Source organism: Enoplosus armatus, chromosome 18 (assembly GCF_043641665.1).
Source record: "Enoplosus armatus isolate fEnoArm2 chromosome 18, fEnoArm2.hap1, whole genome shotgun sequence".
Lineage (NCBI taxonomy): Eukaryota > Metazoa > Chordata > Actinopteri > Centrarchiformes > Enoplosidae > Enoplosus > Enoplosus armatus.
In genome coordinates, this window is record NC_092197.1 from 1,583,900 (window position 1) to 1,606,736 (window position 22,837).

At 42.5% G+C, this 22,837-nt stretch overlaps 3 protein-coding genes across 3 annotated transcripts; 1 reads left to right on the forward strand and 2 right to left on the reverse strand.

The window, feature by feature from the left end:
* Nucleotides 1–989: 989 nt before the first annotated feature.
* kctd9b (potassium channel tetramerization domain containing 9b) lies at nt 990–6,908 on the reverse strand. Its single transcript, XM_070924574.1, has 12 exons — nt 6,790–6,908; nt 6,492–6,613; nt 6,363–6,406; nt 4,542–4,647; nt 4,240–4,298; nt 4,003–4,131; nt 3,856–3,923; nt 3,660–3,755; nt 3,044–3,193; nt 2,855–2,960; nt 2,601–2,734; nt 990–2,438 (listed from the first exon to the last, which is right to left on the reverse strand). The coding sequence occupies exons 1-12, from the start codon at nt 6,835–6,837 to the stop codon at nt 2,322–2,324; spliced, it is 1,179 nt and encodes a 392-aa protein (XP_070780675.1). The 5' UTR covers nt 6,838–6,908; the 3' UTR covers nt 990–2,321.
* A 549-nt stretch (nt 6,909–7,457) lies between these two features.
* Nucleotides 7,458–13,169, reverse strand: marchf5l (membrane-associated ring finger (C3HC4) 5, like). The gene is made up of 7 exons (XM_070924360.1): nt 13,087–13,169; nt 12,073–12,163; nt 11,214–11,416; nt 10,417–10,547; nt 10,151–10,322; nt 9,575–9,741; nt 7,458–9,456 (listed from the first exon to the last, which is right to left on the reverse strand). Exons 2-7 carry the CDS (start codon nt 12,099–12,101, stop codon nt 9,292–9,294), a joined length of 867 nt encoding a protein of 288 aa, XP_070780461.1. The 5' UTR covers nt 12,102–12,163; nt 13,087–13,169; the 3' UTR covers nt 7,458–9,291.
* Nucleotides 13,170–14,450: 1,281 nt separating this feature from the next.
* On the forward strand, nt 14,451–21,899 carry actr1b (actin related protein 1B). The gene is made up of 11 exons (XM_070924216.1): nt 14,451–14,613; nt 15,874–15,938; nt 16,375–16,450; nt 18,076–18,201; nt 18,288–18,412; nt 19,093–19,309; nt 19,389–19,481; nt 19,603–19,777; nt 20,194–20,255; nt 20,612–20,652; nt 20,754–21,899. Exons 1-11 carry the CDS (start codon nt 14,566–14,568, stop codon nt 20,854–20,856), a joined length of 1,131 nt encoding a protein of 376 aa, XP_070780317.1. The 5' UTR covers nt 14,451–14,565; the 3' UTR covers nt 20,857–21,899.
* Nucleotides 21,900–22,837: the final 938 nt, after the last annotated feature.

The following is a 22,837-nucleotide window of genomic DNA, read 5'->3' on the forward strand; positions in this document are numbered from 1 at the left end:
AAATGCTCTCTAGCAAACTTGAGACGGGCCTGGACATGTACTGGCTTAAGCAGGGGGACACGTCTGGCACTGCAGGACTTGAGTCCCTGGCGGCGTAGTGTGTTACTGATGGTAGCCTTTGTTACTTTGGTCCCAGCTCTCTGCAGGTCATTCACTAGGTCCCCCCGTGTGGTTCTGGGATTTTTGCTCACCGTTCTCGTGATCATTTTGACCCCACGGGGTGAGATCTTGCGTGGAGCCCCAGATCGAGGGAGATTATCAGTGGTCTTGTATGTCTTCCATTTTCTAATAATTGCTCCCATAGTTGATTTCTTCACACCAAGCTGCTTACCTATTGCAGATTCAGTCTTGCAGATCCAGCCTGGTGCAGGTCTACAATTTTGTTTCTGGTGTCCTTTGACAGCTCTTTGGTCTTGGCCATAGTGGAGTTTGGAGTCTGACTGTTTGAGGTTGTGGACAGGTGTCTTTTATACTGATAAAGAGTTCAAACAGGTGCCATTAATACAGGCAACAAGTGGAGGACAGAGGAGCCTCTTAAAGAAGAAGTTACAGGTCTGTGAGAGCCAGAAATCTTGCTTGTTTGTAGGTGACCAAATACTTATTTTACAGAGGAATTTACCAATTAATTCATTAAAAATCCTACAATGTGATTTCCTGGATTCTTTCCCCCCATTCTGTCTCTCATAGTTGAAGTGTACCTATGATGAAAATTACAGGCCTCTCTCATCTTTTTAAGTGGGAGAACTTGCACAATTGGTGGCTGACTAAATACTTTTTTGCCCCACTGTAAGTATTAAATAAATAATTAGAAGCATATAAAATTAAATGAAAATAAGAATAGAAGTACCCACAACCAGTGTTGTACTTAACCTAATACTGCAGTACTGTCTCAAGTGAAGTGACACCGTAGTTTGATTATTAGCAGCTAAGTCGAAGCAAACAAGGGAGCGTTTGAATAAAAACATTTAAAATAACATCACAGCACAAAAGACGGTTTAGCACCTCGTGGTTTCACACCAGTTTAATGTAACGAGCTTAAAGACAAAACGTACAGAAACGTTCAGCAGGATCTGACATTTACTAAAATATACATCTTTCTGTTAGCAGAAACAGTAATAACTGAACATCAAGTATAAAAACAGCAGTTAGATGAGCAGAACTATCACCATTATACCCAGACACATTTCTAATATACATCTTTTAGTTTTACAGGTTTGTTACATACTGTAGATGTAAATGTGCACGATCTTTTTTTTTTTACATTGGAACTGTTGTACAAGGCATTTTCACTTTTATCACAAAATAAGTAACGACAATGTCTCAGTAAGCACCTGTCAGAGGTAATATGATGGAGGCGGAGCTTGTTCAAAAACACATAATACCACAAAGACTGAGTATATTTTATGGGATGTATTTCTTGGTCTCAAATATTCGAATCATCCTCTGAGAAAATAAAACACCTTTTTCCAAATAATACCTGGTGAAACAAAGCTCCCTCACCAGCAGGTCACTGAGACGATGTGGGGGAGGAAAATTTAAATTTGTCATTCTGTGAAAAACACAACACTTCTTTTTGTAATTTATACGAGCCGTAAAAAATATATATATAATTTAAAAAATTGCAAATAAAAGTCATCATTTCACCACATTTAAGTGTTTGGATCATGTTGTTTTTTCACTGGAGGGGTTTAAATGATGAATATTTCATGCTAAAGCTGAAGACATGGAAACAATAAGACCTCAGCTATGCAATATTTAAAATTTTTCCCACAAGTCAGCGTTGTACTGATTACATTCAGTTAAAAAATGTATTTGAAACAACTTTAAAACGGCTCATAAGAGGTTCGAAGGCTTATGAATATCATAAACTTATGTCTTAAACTCAGATTACTTCTATAAACAAAACTACATTCAAAAGTCCATAGCTGACTTCCTCTGTCACTGTTGTTCAACTGTTCAGAAGACACAGACTGTTAGAAAGCACGCTTCTATCTTTAATGGATGTAACAATAATAATAATAATAATAATGATATGTGTCGACACGTGTTGCTGTTTGGTTCAGAGCAAGTTTGGCATTCACTGGTCGTCATCAGAGGGGGACGTTTACGGAGAGAAAATAGTGTCGATACTGGAGACAAATGTGTGTGACGAGTTGTGAATAAATTATAAAATGCATCTGCTGATCCTCAAACAAAGCCAAGAAAAACAGCAGAAATGAAATAATCATGAAACACACATTCATCACTACCACCGAGACTAATCTCTCTCCCATGGGAGTGTGTGTTGTCCTTTAAAGCACTACGAGGAAGACTGAGGTGTTTTACCGCACACTCTGAGACATGTGCAGAGGAGTCAGCATCTCCTCAAAGATGGCTCCCTTCACGTTGGAGCCTCTCAGGTTCGCCTCCTGAAGGTCACATCCTGATAAGTCGCAGTTCTGGGAAAAACATATAACACCTGAATGTATCACGGATTCAGATTTGTCTCACAGTCGCAGGTTTAGGTGAATCGTGAATGTACAGTGTGTGTGTGTGTGTGTGTGTGTGTGTGTGTGTGTGTGTGTGTGTGTGTGTGTGTGTGTGTGTGTGTGTGTTCTCACCTCCAGATCCGTCCCGGCCAGTGTAGCCCCTCTCAGATTGCAGTTCTTCAGTTTGGCATTTTTCAGTGTGGCGACCCTCAGGTTGATCCCCGTCATCTGACTACCCTCCATGTCCACACCCTTCAGGTTGGCTCCTGCGCGCACACACACACACACACACACACACACACACACACACACACACACATCAGTTCAATACAAACCTCACCTGTTGAGGTCTGTGTCTGAAGAACACGTGTGATTGGCTGCTTCACCTTCCAGATTGGCTTTGATTCCAGAAGGATCTTCAAAATTACAGCCTCTCAGTGAAGCTCCTTCAGCGTTGGTACACAGCATCTTCACCCCCTGCAGATTGGTGGCCTGCGACGGACACACACACAGACGTGTTTAGTCTCTGATGTTGAACTGTCCCACATCTGGTATTAAAGATAAGCACAACTCACATCGAGACAGGCCATGGACAGGTCTGCCCTCTCCAGGTTTGCCCCGCTCAGGTTAGCGTGGGTCAGGTTGGCTCCTCTCAGGTTGGCCATCTTAAAGTTGATGTAGCGCAGATCCAGACGAGACAGGTCCGCGCCATTAAAGTTCAGACCCTGACGGACCACAAACATACAAAGTATCTGAGGGACTGAGCAGAGGTTTCCAGGGTTTATAGTGGAGACGCCTAAACTGAAACCAAGAGGGCCTCCACCAACACGAGAAGACACATTTTTAGAAAATAAAATGGACTCATAAAGCTTCAGAGATTCAGCTACATCGATGCAGAACCACAGATCAGACACAAATTCTGTGTGAAATTCAGAAAAACAAAAATGATACAAAACAGAGTTATGCTTGATGGGAAGTGTTTTCAAACTGGATTTTTCAGTTTCGCAGACTTGATGAAGACTAAATGGTTGATTTGGAAAATGTTGGTCTGATTATCTTCCATCTCTGTTAAAGAGCAGCACACAGCTGCTTCTCCATGGACCCCCTCCAGGACTGGCTCCAACACAGTGGATGTGAAACCCTGAAGGTGGTGTGGATGCTGGACGCCACTGTGTGTTTATTTTTGTCTACCTGACACCGGAGCTCTGACTTGGTCGTTGTGGCCAACAGGAATCTGATAAACTCTTTGCGGCTCAGAGGCGAGTGGTCATCGAGGGGCTGAGAGGACTGAACAGGAGACACACATGTGGAGGTCAAACCGCTGGCACTGAAAATACACACATCCTACAGAATCTACAGAATGTGAGCTCTACACACACTCACACACCTTTATGAGGGTCTGCAACTGTTCAGCAAGCTGTTCAATACCAAAGAAGCGAGCCTCTTCCAGCACACCTGCAGGGGAAAGACTGGAGATTAGAAAGCACTGTGATCTTGGACTTGTAGAATACACATTTATAGAGGTGTGTTGTACCCAGAGGGTTGATGCCTTCGTTGATGATGAGCTGCCCATGTCTCAGATAGTTCAGGATGGGTTCAAAGTAGTCTGGACTGCGATCTATCAGGTACGCCCCCTGAGAGTCCTGCTTGTTCCCCCAAACATCTGAATTAAAAACAAGATGAAATAGCAGATATGAAATGACAGCATGAAGTAAAACAGAAATCAATTCGCTTTAAAATAAAAAGTTCTGCGTTTATTGAGTGACGTCACCTTTCTCTCTGAACATGTGGGCGAGCATGCTCTCAGGCTCTTTACTGACCAGCGTGCTCCTGAGGAAACACACACACACACGCATACACACACACACACACACACACACACACACACACACTATTTACAAGAATACCAGACAGTTCCACTACCATGCAGTGGTTTGCAGGTTTTCATTGCACCTTAAAGTTTAGGTGGAACACAAGAGCAAACCTGCAGACTTAAAGGCCTCAATGGCTCAATGCTGCCCATCCATTATGTTATAAACCGGAATGGGACGCATCCACAACAGTCGTATTTACCTCGTGGTGGTGAAGCAGCGTCCACCGACGTTGAGTGTCAGCCAATCAGTGTGAGTCTGATCCTTTTCCAGGCCTCTGAGGTCTTCCAGAGGATCGGACAGAGGTACTGTAGGTAACAATACAATCAAAGAAACAGACGAATAACAAAGAAGATGAACAACGAATGATCGAAAAGTGGCTGATGGTACGACACTCTTCTTTTAGTGTCGTTTCAGAGTTGTCTGTCTGCTGCTCCTGTTTTACTGGCTTATGTCATAAACAGTATGTCACTCATGTTGTACTGGCAGATACCACTTCACACTGATGTTTTAGATTGATTCTTAGTGGTATACAGGGTGACTAGTGGTACGTGTACGTCGCTGCTGTTTAATATGTTGGTCAAACATATTATGCCATCCATATTATGGCATCACATATACTTGCAGGTAGCGGGTGTTTTAACTGTTTGTGGGCAAAAGAGTTAGAAGTTAAAGAACTGTATATAAAGCAGTTAAACTAGCTAACTGTATATAAAGCAGTTAAACAAGCTAACTGTATATAAAGTAGTCAAACTAGCTAACTGTATATAAAGTAGGTAAACTAACTAACTGTATATAAAGCAGTTAAACTAGCTAACTGTATATAAAGTAGTTAAACTAGCTAACTGTATATAAAGTAGTTAAACTAGCTAACAGTATATAAAGCAGTTAAACTAGCTAACTGTATATAAAGCAGGTAAACTAGCTAACTGTATATAAAGTAGGTAAAGTAGCTAACTGTATATAAAGTAGTTAAACTAGCTAACTGTATATAAAGTAGTTAAACTAGCTAACAGTATATAAAGTAGGTAAACTAGCTAACTGTATATAAAGTAGGTAAAGTAGCTAACTGTATATAAAGCAGTTAAACTAACTAACTGTATATAAAGTAGTTAAACTAGCTAACTGTATATAAAGCAGTTAAACTAACTAACTGTATATAAAGTAGTTAAACTAGCTAACAGTATATAAAGCAGTTAAACTAGCTAACTGTATATAAAGTAGTTAAACTAGCTAACTGTATATAAAGTAGTTAAACTAGCTAACAGTATATAAAGCAGTTAAACTAGCTAACTGTATATAAAGCAGGTAAAGTAGCTAACTGTATATAAAGTAGGTAAAGTAGCTAACTGTATATAAAGTAGTTAAACTAGCTAACAGTATATAAAGTAGGTAAACTAGCTAACTGTATATAAAGTAGGTAAAGTAGCTAACTGTATATAAAGTAGGTAAACTAGCTAACTGTATATAAAGTAGGTAAAGTAGCTAACTGTATATAAAGTAGGTAAACTAGCTAACTGTATATAAAGTAGGTAAACTAGCTAACAGTATATAAAGTAGGTAAACTAGCTAACAGTATATAAAGTAGGTAAACTAGCTAACTGTATATAAAGTAGGTAAACTAGCTAACTGTATATAAAGTAGTTAAACTAGCTAACAGTATATAAAGTAGGTAAACTAGCTAACTGTATATAAAGTAGGTAAAGTAGCTAACTGTATATAAAGTAGTTAAACTAGCTAACTGTATATAAAGCAGTTAAACTAGCTAACTGTATATAAAGTAGGTAAACTAGCTCCACCTCGAGCAGCTACAAAGGTAAAATGAGTATTAACAATCTAGATATGGGACTTTTTTAAATGTTTTTATTTTTTTTTATTTCTGGGGGTGTCTTTTTGCAAAAACACTTTTGATACTTGAAGTACATTTTGCTGCTGACGCGTAAAGGAGTAACTGTTTGTTGTATTGATACTTTTACTTGAGTAAAGGCTCTGAATACTTCTTACACCACTGCCTTTCACTTACCTTCAGATGAGTCTCCCTCTGATATGTACAGCACATCATCGTCTCTGCAGGCACAGATACACACAGTCTTTTTACAATCACACGAAAACAACCGGAGTGTTTCACACACGATGCTTCATGTGGTCTCACCTGATTAATGTAATGTCGTCTATGAGGCCGCCGTTCCCGTTATAAACACTAGAGGCTCTTATTCCCAGCTTCGAGCTGGCCACAGACAGTAAATCCTCCAGAGAGCCGTACACGGCCACCACCTGTACGATAACACCGATAACACACGTCAGCTCACGTTACAGAACCGTATATCCAACAAAATGTCTGACATTAGCTTGTAACTAACATGAGGGAAGCTTAACTAGCTGTTTTTGTTTAGCAGTGCATGAATGCTAACCAACACCTATTTCCCGGTTTTATTCCCGGTCCTATTTACCTTTCCATTTGTGGAGGTTCCGTTGACGAACAGTGTGACTCTTCTCATGGCAAAATAACATCAACTAAACTGTCGACTGCTCTGAGTTTTATTCATTAAAATACATTCTTTGGCAACAATCTGTTTCCTTTCTCTTCTCCACTCAAACGCCCAGCGCAGCTGAATCAGCCAATCGGCTATTTACATCAAAACGCAGCAGCCAATCAGTAAACCGAGTGGGCGGGATCGCCACATATCCGCAAACGATCACCAGATAATTCAATATTTTCCTTTTCAGTCACTTCAGTGAAAACCTCCAACGTAAAACGTATTAAAACTAATTAAAGTGATGAACATGTTAATGAATCAATAATATAATATACATTATTCTGAAATGGGTCGTTCAGCAAGAGGACTTGTACTTCTGCTACTTAAAGAATAACTACAGGACTTTAACTTGTAACAGTGTATTTCTACTCTGTGGTATTACTACTTGTACTTACGTGAATACATATACTATATATGTATGTAATAATTATGCAGTTATTGTAAAAAACGCATTGCACTTCGTACCTTAATCTTGGACTAGTCTGTATATATTTTGATTTGGGAAATCAGGTCTTTTTCACTTTGTCTGAACATTATGCTTTTTAGTTTAGGAGTAATAAAAATGACACATTTGTTTTACAAAGAGCTTTATTAAACAAATCATTCACCAAGAAATAAGATAAGAGCTGATTTTAACAAACAGAATGACTCTGAAAGGAAATTTGTGCAATTTAAGTCCCAGAGCATGTTCATTTGGCAAAAGCAGAAGACATAATTATCAAAGAAAACAAAATGTTTTATAAGTAAGTTTCTCAGCCTTTTGATGACCAGGACCTCTGGTTCTGCTTTTAACCCCAACAATCAGAAATTTATTTGACCATGGTAAATGTATTTGCTTTGTTTTCAGGGTCATGAACAGCTACAAATCAATAATAAACCTCAAACTTTTATTTTTGCTGAACATTTTTCAGACAACTCAGCAACTCTGCGTCAGCTGTGCAGCGAGAGGAAGTGCAACAACCTCGACTCACCAGGTTCAATACAACCATGAAATGCTTTGGTCTGAGTCTCATGTTAGTACTGGGAGCTGTGGGAGAACATCACATTCCAGTAGCTGTATCCCTACAGCATCCAGTACTTCGGTCTGCAAGCAACTGGGATTCAGCAGGTCAAAATATTATAAAAAGATATCACATTGCTTACTGTCAGGACGAACAGAAGACCTTGTGAACTGTGTGTGAGCATTAAAAGCTAAGTCAGTTACAACAAATAAGAGGGATCAAAGTTCATGGTACAGCAGGTCAACTGACTGTTTGTGAACAGCAGCCACACCCTTTAATTATCAGGACAACACGCTGCTGACAGTCAGTACATTTACAGCCAGCCAAGTATTCAAATACCTTGAAGTAGGAGTTGGAAGGAAAACAGTCAGGGGGCAATTTTATATCCACTAGCTCAATAAACCTTAAGACCTCAGAACAACTACTGAGGGCGCTGCACACCGGGAGATGTCCATCATGTTACAGTCCAGCACAACTGACTTTGTAAAGCTTGATTTGTTATGAAAAAGTGCTTCAGATAAGGCACATAAAAGGAAGACTTTAATTTACGCTGGGTGAAGGCTCAATAAGTGAGACGGATGTGGAACAACGTACATCAATCGTTCATCTCAGACTCCAGGTTACTCAGAGAAATCAGGTGAATCACAAGATGCATTTACACGCACTGTGGTAACGTGGTAAATCTGAACACATGCAGCGGATCAGTGATCAGATTTCTCTCCTGCCTGCGACCTTATTTTGGAAGAATTACTTATTTTAACCGAGTGAAAATCAGGGTTAGGGGTAGCATTTTGTGTGTGTCGGAGGACAGACTGTGTTGAATGTGTCTGTATTTGTGTGAAGTTCAGCTGTGGAAACCAGAATGCCTTTGAACATGAAGGATGTTTCTCTACATGAAGTGATAATAATGATCTTTCCTTTCATTCAGCTGCTCTGAAGTCTTTGTCCTGCACATGCTTCACGTGTAAAAAGCCTCCAGGAGGAATCTGTAATTCCTCACCCCCAATAATTAAACAAGACAGATAACAGCAGAAGGTTGGCCTTATTAAAAGATAAGGCAACATCAAGCCATCTCTTATAAATATCTTCAAATATCTTTGTCATTGAGACAAGAATTAAAGGCTGGGAGGGACACAAGTGGCCCCCAGTGTCTACTACAGTGTTGGTGGGAAGATGTGTTGTAGACGTGTTGTTTAACGCAGATGTGGAGCCTTCTTAGAATTACAAAGTACAGGGTTGGAAACTGGTAATCCACATGCCCCCTCTCACCCAAACCCACCTCCTCTACATGAGCACTCACCTCAGTCTAAAAGATCAAAGATCTGCATTGTGTTCTTATGGTAAAATATATTATCATCATCATCATCATCTTCTCTCAGGTTTCCTTTTCTGGCCTCTTTCCAAGTTAGTAAAACTATTCATTTCCACTGTCCTCTGTGTCCTCGTCTGCAGCTTCACTCTGTCCGTCTCCGCTTCTCTCTGGGTAGTTGAGGATTTGCCGGTTGGCCTGAATGATGAACTGCTGCTGCTTGAAATACACCTTCATCACTCCCTTGATCAACACGAAGGCGATGCCTCCCTGTGAGGAGAGAGGAGGACAGGATGGAGTCAGCAGCACAACATGTAAAACACCTAAAAACAAGTTGACTACTGATGTGATGATGAAACTGCACATTTCACCATGAAGCCACACTCACCAGTATAGTGCGTTGAAGATTCGAAGGCATCCGTCCAAACAGCAGCCTTCCCACCAGACTGGCGATGGAGGGAAAGATGAGAGCTCCACACAGAGTCCTGGACACAGAGAGGTGATCTCCTGCACCGGGCCCGTCCGCAGGGACACGGGGCAGATAACGGCTGGTACCTGAGGTGAAACACACCTGGTCTGTAAAGTGGCTTCAACCGATCGCTGTTGTAATGTAGTCTGTTAGGCTCCATATGTGATTTCTATTTTCTAACTTTGACTGCGTTCCTCACCAGCACCTGATACACATGATGATGAGCTTTATTATTATCATGTTTAATTCTCTAGTCGTAGATTCAGAACGTAACAAATAAACGGCAAATAGAACAAAACCTTCAATCTTACTGATATAAATCTTCATAAATCCTGCAGAGTGAAATGTTTACAGTCTTACTGACAGTATATCAGAATTTTCTTACAGCACAAATGAATCAGAATGAGCTGATATAGTTTATGTTGTCAAGTCCCTAGTGTGTGTGTGTGTGTGTGTGTGTGTGTGTGTGTGTGTGTGTGTGTGTGTTTACAGTACCTAGTGGGAGCTTCCCTTTGTAGGAGTATCTCTGCCATAGCCTCACTATATAATCCTCCCAGCGGATCATCTTTCCCAGGACCAGCAGTACAGGAATGGTGGGCAGCCCCATCAACAGGAACATGGGGTCGGCTCGCTCCATCACATACAGACCCTTCTTATGTCCCACGACCTGCACATGAACACACAGAGCTGAAGGTCCTACAGACTGTAAAGCTCTCAGGTTTTACATTCTTTCTGTGCAGAATATTGTTAGCTGTTAGGACCTGCATGACGGTCACAGCTCCGTATGTGACAGCTGACCAGTAGACCGTCCCGACCACCACCCCGACAGCAGCAAAGGGACTGACCCGTGACAGAGCTCGGTCTACCTGCTGCAGGAAATACACCAACGGGCCTGAAGGAAGCCGAGAAAACAGACAGACCAACACGTAGAGGAGCAGTCTGGTCATATTCTGTATTTCTATTCATTCATCTATATGTCATGAAAAGACTCAAACCAGCAGTGAATGTATCTACCAACAAATATTGTGCATGTATCACAGCCTCTGTGCCATAATAAACTTTGAAACACACATCAGTGAGCCTCACTGTTCTTTCATCACCATGAACACACACCAATGGGCTGAGAGCTGAGAGCCACAGACAGGAAGTCAGACAGGACTGAGAGACGGACTTACATGTTGTTGGAGTTGGTAGAAGATAAAGAATAATTTGATCACAGACAAAAAACACGTTCCAGGCACCCTTAAGGCGCAGATATAATCCCAAAAGACGCGGATGCAGTTCTATTTATACCACATTGGTCATTGGTGTCTGCTTACACAAACATGTTTACACACAGTCAGCGTGTACGGCCCAAAATCTTTGTCTGCACTTGGAGAGTCTGATACAGTCACACAGACCTGAAACTTTGGTCATAAAACCAATACAGACAACTAAATAAAAGCTCTGCCTAAAGTCCATGTAGTTGTTTTTGTCATCTTCACGAGCACCTGGAGGTTGGAGGACTGACTGAACACTGACTGGCCTTCCTGTTGTAAAGTTGTGAAGCTTCACCTACCCATCTTGGGGAAGTTGATGTGGTACTCAGTGCCACATTGTGGACAGCTGACGGCTCCTCCACTGTTTCCTTTCTGCTTCTCGTCCAGCCAGCGCTGCAGACAGGACTGGTGGATCCATTTAGTGCAGCCTTTACACCTGCAGGGGCTCACCCACTCTGCACTATGGTCATCTCTCTCAGTGGCAAAACACACCCAACAGTGTCTAGACAGCACACACACACACACACACTCTCTGATTACCAAACATGTCATTCGAATTATGAAACAGATACAATATGAGTTTGTTTGTGTTGATTAGAGACAATATTAAGCACCAAAAGCTTCAGAGCAGTGAACCAATCACAGCCACTTCCTTTTCTGTATTTACAGGTATGAGTAAACACACGCTTGCTCTTGTGTGATATGGAGCTGTATTTTTAGACCATTAAAGGGCCAGTTTACCCAAATAATAATATATAAATAAATGAATAATCTCATTTACCCCCTGTGGTATCTTGCCATGCAGATAGTTACTTGTTCTTAAGTGGTGCGTGGGAGTTTTTTTTAAAGATTATTTTTTGGGGCATTCGCCTTTAATGTATAGAGACCGATGGGAGAGACAGGAAAGGGGGGGGGGGTAGAGAAGGGATGACATGCAGCAAAGGGCCCGGGCCGCTGCAGCAAGGAGCCAGCCCCCGAACATGGGGTGCCCCATGTATGACTTATTATAAAGAACATTTTGGTATGAACAAACTTCCTGAATGTTCCCAGACCGGCCGTACGAGTCATGTACAAACAATCTGCTTGACTAAAGAATGATCAATATCATAAAAACATCATGGCAGAAGCCTGACATGACGTTCACTCAGGAGATCTTACTTCTCAGGCTGCTCCTCAGCGAGGGCCATGGTACTGAACGGGCTCAGCTGTCCGAGATGTTATCATGAAGACATTCGCCGGCAGCAAGGACCTGTGAAATGAGCATTTACAGACTGATTGATTCACACAGTCAAACATTGACATACACACACGTAAATACACTTTACAATAGCTCACTTTTGGTGACACAGCGGTGGAATGTAACCAAGAACACTTTTACTATTACCAAGTAGTGTAGTTACACCTGCAATAATTGATAACACTGACATAAAGTTAAGTTGATATTGCAAATTTAGCGCAGGCAGTGAACAACGCGTTTGTGTCCACCTGATGAATGTAAGTTAAATATTCACTGAAAACAGCTGCCTGCTTCTTCTAATGAGACTGAACCAAAACAGAAAAGGTTGTGGGCTGTGAAATCGAAACAATGGACTGAAAGAATATTGATTAGGTCAGGTTTTAAAATGATTATTATGACTTTTCCACTTAAGTCAAAGATCTCAGTCAGTACTTAACAGTTCTACCTTCACCTTGACTTTAACAGTTAAACCCAGAGAAGACAGAAACCACCTTTGGTCATCCTGAAGGAGAGACCAGACGGGTGATACTAATTTTGTCCCCCAACAAATTCCTGCAAGTCCAAATTAGTGTCCAAATGTGACATGTGACAGGGCGCTAACTACAAACTGAAACCAACAGTAAACCGTATTCTTGTGAAGGAAGTTAGTTCCGGTCCCAACTTCAAGAACAATATTAACATCGCCACTCACTTAAAGTCCCTGTCTCTTCATTTCGCTGTGTTTAACTGTCTCACCTGCTTTGACGTCAAAGACGAAACTGTCACGCTAACGCTAACAGGGGATAGCTAACTAGTTAACTTCAGCTAAGGAGGCGTAACTTTTACATTAAGCTAGTAACCGACAGCTAAGCTACGTTAACCAATAGTATGGCTGACCGCGATGCCTGTCAGTTTAGAAAACAACTCTATAATACTAATATAAAAACACAACCTACCTGAAAAACGGGAATATATCTAAATAGAAAGTGTTTTTACTTCGATCCGTACTTCTGTGCTGTGTTTTGCTCATACGGTCATGTTGACTGACAGTTGACTTACTGGGCAGGACAGGACAAGTGCATGCTAGCTAGGCTTTTAGCAGCTTTCTGATTGGTCGGCGGCTGTGACGGAGCGTGCTGCATTCATGACCTGTGGGAAAATACAAACTTAAGTTTGGGCGTGAAAATACCATTCATGTCATTCTTTTGGCGTCAAGCAATCAGTGCTGGAAAGTGACTAAGTGCATTTACTCAAGTACTGTGCTACAATATGTCAGTGTTCAGTATTATGAGGAACTACATTTAAGTACATTTTGTTGCAAATACTTTTGTAGTTTACTGGAGTATATTTTGAAGGCAGGACTCTAACTTGTATTGGAGTAATTTTATAGCTTGCAAACAATAAAGCTGTCCTATTTTGACCCCTGTAATTCATTTTTGTTTGTCATAAGCTTTGTTCTGTCTGCCTTATTTACTATATTAAAATCCATATCCTGTTACAGGCTTTACCCTGCTCTTCATTTGCTCATTATTGTTATTTGGGTAACACTTTCTAATAAGGGGTTACATGGTACAACTAATGGTATTATTGATGGTTGATAAATAATTTACTAATGCTTTATATATGTTAATATGAAATTAATGCATATTTTGGTGGACATATAATGGTTTTCCAGATCGTCTGACCACTGATTTGTAGAACAGGGCTGCAGAACATCTGGACAAAAATTCCTTTATTAACAACTTATTAAAACTTACAACAGCAGACTGACTTTTAACATCCATAACTGCAGACCTGATGGCTTATTAGAAAGTGTGAACCCCATTAGCATTGATTAGTGGACTTCCACTACATTATTTCCAAATAGAAAGGAAAAACATCAGCAAATGGGATTTTTCCTGGCAATCCAAAATGTATTTTTTATTAAAGGCTGACCTCATACCTGATCTCCAAAGCTTTAGAAAATTATTTATAAAGTATTACAACTTATTAACCCTTTATAAAGACTGAGCAACCGTTATTTGCTGCATCTGACCCAATAGATCAGACTAAACCAGTAAAGATTAACTGGGCAGTATTCTCACAAAGAGATGCTGTGGTTTCCACAGGTTTGACAAATATGCTGCTCTTGCTCTTTGACAGCAATGAAACGCATGGATATTGGGTTAAACACTATGATTGGTTATCCCGCCTGTCAGTCAAGGTACTAGTCTTCACGATTGGCTGGTTCTCCTGTCAGTCAACCCGACGCCGCGGTGATGTTATTGTGGTAGGGAGGCGGTCCGACCCTCAGCAGCAGCAGCACAGAGGAGCGGCGGCGTCGAGACGGCAGAGTGCAGAGTGACAGGGCGTTATCTTTTACATGATTAAAACACTAAACCGGGAGGAATACACATACGGATCGATAGAAACATATCTCAAATACCCAGTCCGTCATGGAATCCTATGACATTTTAGCTAACCAGCCTGTTGTGATTGATAATGTAAGTATGATGATGTCATTCATCCACACCCAAACCGAGGCCGCTGTCTGAGAACGTTGGCTAACTGTTAGCTTAGATAACTATTGTGTTATAGCTAACACATATAGGTGGTCGACCTCGGCTACCCTCATTAAATATGCACTAGTTACCATCATTGCTTTACAGTGGTGCACGTTAAACGCTGTTAGCATTGCTCCAGTTGCTAGTATATGTAGCATCCCTTGATTTATCCAGCCACAAGCAAGCGCTAGCTAAACCTGTAACAGTTAGCTAGCTTACAGCACTAACCGGCTAGCTAAGCTTCGGTTTGCCAGATCCTAAATGTTAGCTGTCCGTGGTACTGTAGCTGGATCATTACAGATCTTCGCTGTGTCCGTAATGCTAAATAGCTAGCATAGCGGGCTGAGCTGTCAGCAGGGATGTAGCTAAGAGTCGTCCTGAGCCATTGGATAATTTGAGTCTTAATATGTAGCACAAACAGTAACGTAGTAGCAGTAGCTTTGCTTTGAGCACACGGATGTTAGCTTTGCAGTTAAAAGAATACAAACAGCCCGCCGCTGATGCTACAAAGTGGACGTCTTTGCCTGCCGGTGTTATATCAGATTCTGTCAGCCGAATATGATTATTTCTATATCGCCACTGCATCGTTACAGACTCTATGTTGACAGGTGTGGTGCCCTTCTGTTAATGTGCGGATGATCCTGTAATACTCGGAAATGTGATACAGAATGAGTTAGACATTTTAGAAGCTGTGACAGCAGAAACTGTAGAGCACCAACACCTCAACTGTCAACATTTGGTCAACACATACATCAAACTATCAAAATGTGTGATAAAGTATGTTCAGAACGTTTGCAGAAGCAATATAGCTGAAATTCAGGGACTGAAACATCAATGTTGTGTATAAGTTTGCCCCCCCCCCCTCTCCATGGTTGGGGTCAGGGTAAAGGGAAACAAAATGAATGCAACAGAAACAGGCTTTGGCTCAACACCGCCTGTTTATATCTATATTTATATATTTTGTGTCAGCCTTGCTAGTCATGACAGCACTGGACAAAGTGGCTGTTGAGACAGAAGGGATCTAGGACACAGTGTCTCTACTAGCTGCTGGTGTGTGACTGCTGGTGGCCTCCGGCTGTGTCTTATGACCTCCCTCTCTCTCTCAGACACACACTGCTTAGAGATTAAAGCACCGCACTCTTAGTTCAACCGTAACTCTGTGATGTTGAGCCTAAATGTCGCATTTCTCTGTTTCTTTAGGGTTCGGGGGTTATCAAGGCTGGTTTTGCAGGTGACCAGATCCCCAAATACTGCTTCCCTAACTAGTAAGTGTTCCTTGACCTCTTCCTACAGCACTCCAATAACAAGGGTCCAATAGTTTCCAATATAAAACTAATCTGCTGATATTTAATTGTAATTACTTTGTGTATAAAATGCTTGAAATCAGTCAAAAATACAATTTCCCAGAGCACAAGTTGACACACTCAGATTGTTTACTTGGTTTGACTAACAGTCCAAATCCCAAAGATGTGTCATTTACAATGATGTAAAGCAGAGAAGGGCTGAAAACACTCACAGTGAAGAGGCTGAAATGTTTGGCATTTAAAAGTGACTCAAATGATAAATTGACAATCAAAAAAAGTTTCGGATTGATTTTCTGTCACATGACCCACTGTTTCAGCTCTACTGTGCTGTCAGATATTTGTCTGTCTTACGTTTACTTTTACTGTCTGACTATATTTCTTCGTGTGTGTGTTACAGTGTGGGGCGTCCCAAGCATGTGCGTGTGATGGCAGGAGCTCTGGAGGGAGACCTCTTCATTGGACCCAAGGCAGAGGTAACACACACACACACACACACACACACACACACACACACACACACACACACACTTCCTGTAGATGGAGGCATTTTTAGCCAGCGAACTCCAGAATCACACAGAAAGAATCCTTCCAGGTCTGGCCTGGAGGATGTGTCTCCAGCAGAGTGCACAATGTGTACTTGCATTCAGAAATATAATATCAAACTGATCTGTAAAGCACGGGAGGTTTTGATCTTGGGGCATTACCAGGAAGGTGTGTAACACATTTAAAACTCTTTGGAGCTCGTCCAGTACTCTCTATTGTGTTGTCCTGCATTAGACTGTAAGATGTTCATGGCAAACAATTTCAAGTGTATTGTCATCTGTATGGGAACAAGAGGAATCAATACAATATTAATAATACAATACAAAACTTTCAGTCAGACTTTGTGTTCATGGTAGCGGATTTATGGGGTTGTTTTGTTTTGTCTGAACCAATCAGCAGTGACTGACGTGTCCGTCCCGCCAGTCCACACAGAAGCTGCGTTAGCTAGGAGCTGTTAGCTTAACGTTTGTCATGCAAATCGAAGAAATGTGTCCATTTCGGAGTTGATATTTCAGTATGTGGACTTAATAATAACCTGTACAGATGCATCCATCTCATTTCTGTTGTTATTTTTCATGGATGTAGTTAATGCAGCCCTTTAGCGTTGGGGTTGAGACACAGACTGGGCCTTTGTTTCCTCCTCTCTCCCTCACTGTAGTCTCTCGATTATCTGTGATAAAGAAATAAAATCCCCGAAAATACTTTGAGAATTGAGCAAAACACCAGACAGAGATGTGTGCAGAGACTTAACCCTCGCAAGGCAAAGTGGGCAAGCATCCAAAGCCTCAGGTTGACTGCACGTCAGTTGGACTTGGTAATTTGATTAATTAATGCAAATTTGTTCAGGAATTTGCACCACAAAACTAATGTAGAACAATACCAGTTAAGGTGGGCAGCATTATTAGCTAATTTCCCAGTCTTGTAGAGCTGCTCACACTGTGCATGTTCCTAAATTAAGTTGTGTTATTAATTAAAAAATATTCCAGAATAGGAGTACTGGTTTCATTGGACTTGATGGGAGGGTGTACCTGTAACAGGTGAATCTGGCCCGTCATGATGCTGCCACCAGGCTTCATGCTGGGAATGATGTGTGTCGATTGTGTTGATCACATCAAATCATACAAGCATTCAGTGTGATATCCTAAAAGCTCCATTTTCATCAGATCACAAAACCTTCCACTTTATCTCCCATGAGCCTTCAGGGCAAACACTGGCTGAGATGTCATGTGAGTGTTTTTTCCACTCTGCCATAAAACTGGTGATGCACCTCAGCAACAGCTGCTGTACTTTAGTTTCCTCCAGTTAGTTGTACAAAGAACATTAAGATGGACCAGATTTAGCTACTAGCTCATGTCCATGTGCAGTCTGTATATCAGGCGTACATACAGATTTCATGTGCAGTTTTTGAAGCTTGTGACTGAAACCTCTCAGTCAGAGCATCAAATGCCTTACACACTGTAGAGTGAAGAAATGCAACATGTTTTAGCTTCAGTTGTTGATTTTAGTTGCTGATAATGTTGATCTCCACCCCTCTAACCGCCTCTCTGGTCATCAGGAGCACAGGGGCTTGTTGTCGGTTCGGTATCCGATGGAGCACGGGATAGTGAAGGACTGGAACGACATGGAGAGGATCTGGCAGTACGTTTATTCAAAGGAGCAGCTGCAGACGTTCTCCGAGGAGGTGAGCTCCTCTCTTCCTGCCACGTGATAATCGGGTCACGTGTTTGGAACAGTCAGTAATCCTGTTGTGTTTGGTATCGTTGGTAGCATCCTGTGCTGCTGACTGAAGCTCCCCTCAACCCCAGCAAGAACAGGGAGAAGGCTGCGGAGGTCTTCTTTGAGACCTTCAACGTTCCTGCTCTCTTCATCTCCATGCAGGCTGTCCTCAGCTTGTAAGTACACGTTACTCTGTCTGTGTATGTGCTGGTTTGCTGGAGAAAGACCTGTTTAATGGTTCTGTACTTCAGTATTCACCCAGTATCCACAACTCCTCAGTTATGTCAAGATCTGCAGCTTTTTAGTGGTTTGAGTACAAAAAAACAGTGTTGGCACAGTCACATACTGGAGTGAGGAGGGGGCTACGTGTTGCATACAGCCTGACAGTCACATTTTCCACACTACAAAAACAAACGTATACACATTAAAACAACAGGAACGCCACAGAGACACCAGCTCTGCCGTCACAGAAAGTTTGGTACTAAATCTACATTTTACTGAGAACTGTACCCCAAAAGAAAACCACCCAGTTAGCCAGGTTGGATGAGAAGAACATGAAGCCACGGCACTAAAGCTAGACGATGAATCGTTGCTGGTTTGACACCTTTGTTGTGACGAGCTGACTCGGCGTCTGAAGTTCCAATGGAAGGCATCGCTTCATAAATCCGTCCGGCCGTGTCGTCTGTGCTGGTGCCCGGTGATCCTGTGTCAGTGGAAGTGAACCTGAACATTGTTTCTGACCTTCTGCATCACTGATTGGCCAGTTTAACCTTTATCACAGAAACATCCAGACAGATGATGGTTACAGGGACATGACGAGTGTAAATGGGACGTGACCGGCCTCTGTTCCATGCAGGTACGCCACAGGTCGTACCACTGGTGTTGTGTTGGACTCGGGGGACGGGGTGACCCACGTCGTGCCCATCTACGAGGGCTTCGCCATCCCACACTCCATCATGCGCGTGGACATTGCTGGAAGAGACGTCTCTCGGTACCTCCGTCTGCTGCTGCGCAAGGAAGGCTACAACTTCAACACCTCCGCAGAGTTCGAGGTCGTTCGCACCGTCAAAGAGGTAAGGTGGTCGTTGTGAAGTGGTTTCAGAGGAGATGAACTCATTTACTTTGTCTAATCGCGTGTTTTTGACTTTGCAGAGAGCCTGTTATCTTTCTCTCAACCCGCAAAAGGACGAGACTTTAGAAACAGAGAAGGCTCAGTATGTACTCCCTGATGGAAGCACTTTAAACGTGAGTCCAACAGGAAAGACGTTTGAATATTTCCAAATATTCCTCTGTGGGGAACCCCCCCCCCCCCCCCCCCCCCCCCCCCATCCTGACCACAGACCCTGAAATGTGACCTCCTTTTCAGATTGGTCCGGCCCGGTTCCGCGCTCCAGAGCTGCTGTTCAGACCCGACCTGATAGGAGATGAAAGCTCGGGGATCCACGAGGTCCTGGCTTATGCTATCCAGAAGTCTGACATGGACCTGCGACGCACGCTGTTCTCCACCATAGTGTTGTGTGGGGGCTCCACACTGATCAAAGGTTGGTGTTAAGTGATGAAACTGTGAATGCTTGAGGACAGCAGGGCAGACGGTTCAAACACACTTCATCAGCCTCTCCACATGTGGTCACAGATGTGAGGCGACACACAGATGTCTGTGCAGACCTGGTGGATGTGAGAAGATGACAAAATGTACAAAATCTGTCTGAACCTCATGTACGTGCACGCGGAGAATATAATTTCAGTTTAAGGCCAGAAAGTGCTTGAGCGATCGAGCTGCAGCCTCTCGTCGCTGAACTCACACCACACAAAATATCAGCAGCTCACAGGTTTGAGTTTGAGTCTCTGAAACGTAGCGATCTACTGTTAGCATTATTAGCATTGTAGCTAAGTTGCTGCAGTGTATTCCGTCTCTCACCGATATAAAGGCTCACTTCCTGAATCTCTCTTCTGTCAGGCTTTGGGGAAAGACTACTAACTGAAGTCAAGAAGCTCGCACCCAAAGACGTGAAGATCAAGGTGGGTCCAGGTCATGTTTTTATTGTTCGTGGAGCTGGTCTGTGCTGGTTCTATGTCTGTCACTGAGTAATGGCTGCTGTTCACAGCTGTTTCCATATAAATATACAAATACAGCAACAACAACAACGCAGTTTATTTAACTAATGAAACTGTGATTCATGTAACGAGAGAGGCTACATCTACAAACAACAGCTGCGTCTCAGCTAACTTTAACTTCCTGTCTTAACTACAGTGTGAAAGCTCGTGTCACGTGACCACGTCTAAAGATGACATGTGACAGAAGGCACAGCGCGAGGCTTTAACACTCTGCAGTTATTTCGAATGTGAAACCTGTGCTTTGTATTTCTCTGGTCCAGATTTCTGCTCCCCAGGAGAGGCTCTACTCCACATGGATTGGGTAAGAATCAGTTTTGAGAGTTCAGTCCTGACCTGTGTTTGAGGATCAGTCCTGTGACACTTGATAACATCTGTAATGTGACCGTCCTCTCCCCCCGACAGCGGCTCCATCCTGGCATCACTGGACACCTTTAAGAAGATGTGGGTGTCGAAGCGGGAATATGAAGAAGACAGAGCACGTGCCATCCACAGGAAGACCTTCTAGTTGGGGCGGGCGCCTTGCGGTTGCCCCCAGAACTGCCCTCAAAGCCCCCCCCCCCTCCCTCATACTGTCGGAGAGTGCTGTACTCCTGCACCTGTCATCTCCGGGTACCTCTGCATCATCCTTTATCAGCCCGACCGCTTCTAAACCACTGTCAGCCTCCTGCTTCACCCCCACCCGCAGAAACACACACCTTTATGTGTGTTGGTTTCCATATTTACTTCCTTTTTCATTCGCCTCCTTTTCCCCCCCGTTCCTCCTGCTGTAGGGTGACGGTGAGAGCACCCCCCCCCCCTCCCAAACATCCCAAACATTCACGTTCAGAGGGCCGTCAGGGTATCTGAGAGGATTAGCACTGTGGACTCTTACTACAGGCCATGCTCCACTATAATTTAGTCCACATTGAAGTATTGGTATTGCTCTCTTGCCTACGAAGCCCTGCGAGGTGTAGAATATCATGAAATGTCAATAAACATGAATGTTTTTTTGTTTTTTTTGCTACTGTTGAAATTTCCATTCCAAACCGAAGACTTAGGTTTTTATTTGATGTCCATTTTGTAGACTTTTCTTCTGTTTCTGACTGATTAGCTGGTACAGAACAAAGGTCTGAAGTACTATACAAGTATACAGTGTCAGTGAGCAGGTAAAGATAACCACTGTATTATATATCTGGCCTCAGCTGCACAGTTTCCACCCGGGAGCTTAAAGTTAACGCATTCGTCGTCCGACTGACCTGAAGTCGCCTCTTCTTCTCTTTTCTGTCATTATTACCAATGAAATGTTTCTACATGAACATCACGTGTTTGTGTTGAAGAGGAAAATGTTCAGTGCGGTCATTTAGTCGGCGTTTTGTCTCAGCTGACGGGATTAAAACAAAGTGTAGAAAAATGCCTTGATTTTGTTATTTAAATCATTGGGTTCCACGTTTACAGCGGCCGAGACGCTCACTTGTTCACTTCGATATACGGTGGTCTTCTTGTTATAATTCTGACTGCAGCACGAGCTCTGAAAGTTTCCAAATAAACTCACAGTTTACAGAAATCAAACACGCAACTCTGATTTCATATCGAAGTAAACGCAGGAAGTAGTCCAGTGGAACGACTCGCCTGCAGTAGTAACATGCACAAAGTTAAAGAGATAGTACAAAATGTATCTGTCCATTCTTTTCTCCATTCATTTGTCTATGAAATGACGTCTCAGTCTTTGTTTAATACGACCAGACAAATTGAATTTACTGTCACATGTGATAAAGACAAAGTTTGGACTGAAACAATTGATGCAGGTTCATTTTCTGTCAATCGATTAGTTGATTAATCACTTAATTGCATCAGCTGGAGTCGTTTGCTTTGACTTTCCCAGCGTGTCTGCACACTAAAGCTAGTTTGGTTAGCTGCTTTTCATAGGAAGTTAGCCACAGCTGCTAATGCAGAGTTTGCTGTAACTCACAGACGAGTGTTTGAAATGATTTCTGTAACACTGAAGTATATTTAGAAAGCTTCAGGAGGCTCCTGTTGCCCCCCCCCCCCCCCCCCCCCCCCCCCATATGTTTTTGTTTTTCTGGAGTTTCTTGAAACTACAAGTTCAAAGTTACAATGAATAAGGGGTTTAAATGCTTTTGTTTTAAGTGTAACATTCAGCTGGTATGATAGAAGACAGCAGTCACAGTTTCCCCTCCTGTCTGTTTGAAGCTCTTTACTCAGATGCATGTCAGTTAATCGTGTACAGTTAAAGATCTCCACAATCACAGAGACATGAAGCCGGACTCTGGAGCCTGAGGGGCCACAGAGAAGATAGCATTAGTTTTAATATTAGCCCCCCCCCCCCCTCTATGTACTAGTAGAAGTCTGGGTCTTATGATTTCCCTGCATCTCAGTGGCAGTGAAGGGGTCGTGCCCCCTCCTGTGTCCGCCTTACTCCAGTGCGTCTGCGCCGGAGCGTCCACGTCGTCTGCTTCTGCGTGTTTTTAAAACAAGATTACAAAAAG

Coding starts and splice junctions, on each gene's coding strand:
- kctd9b (XM_070924574.1), bottom strand. CDS start 6,837: ATGAGAAGAGTCACACTGTTCGTCAACGGAACCTCCACAAATGGAAAG. Junction 3,194..3,659: donor AGTCAGAGCTCCGGTGTCAG/GTAGACAAAAAT, acceptor GTGGTCCGTCAG/GGTCTGAACTTTAATGGCGC. Junction 2,439..2,600: donor TGGCCGGGACGGATCTGGAG/GTGAGAACACAC, acceptor TGTTTTTCCCAG/AACTGCGACTTATCAGGATG.
- marchf5l (XM_070924360.1), bottom strand. CDS start 12,101: ATGGCCCTCGCTGAGGAGCAGCCTGAGAA. Junction 10,323..10,416: donor GAGCTGTGACCGTCATGCAG/GTCCTAACAGCT, acceptor GTTCATGTGCAG/GTCGTGGGACATAAGAAGGG. Junction 9,457..9,574: donor ATCTTCAACGCACTATACTG/GTGAGTGTGGCT, acceptor CTCTCCTCACAG/GGAGGCATCGCCTTCGTGTT.
- actr1b (XM_070924216.1), top strand. CDS start 14,566: ATGGAATCCTATGACATTTTAGCTAACCAGCCTGTTGTGATTGATAAT. Junction 18,202..18,287: donor TGCAGACGTTCTCCGAGGAG/GTGAGCTCCTCT, acceptor TATCGTTGGTAG/CATCCTGTGCTGCTGACTGA. Junction 19,778..20,193: donor GGGCTCCACACTGATCAAAG/GTTGGTGTTAAG, acceptor CTCTTCTGTCAG/GCTTTGGGGAAAGACTACTA.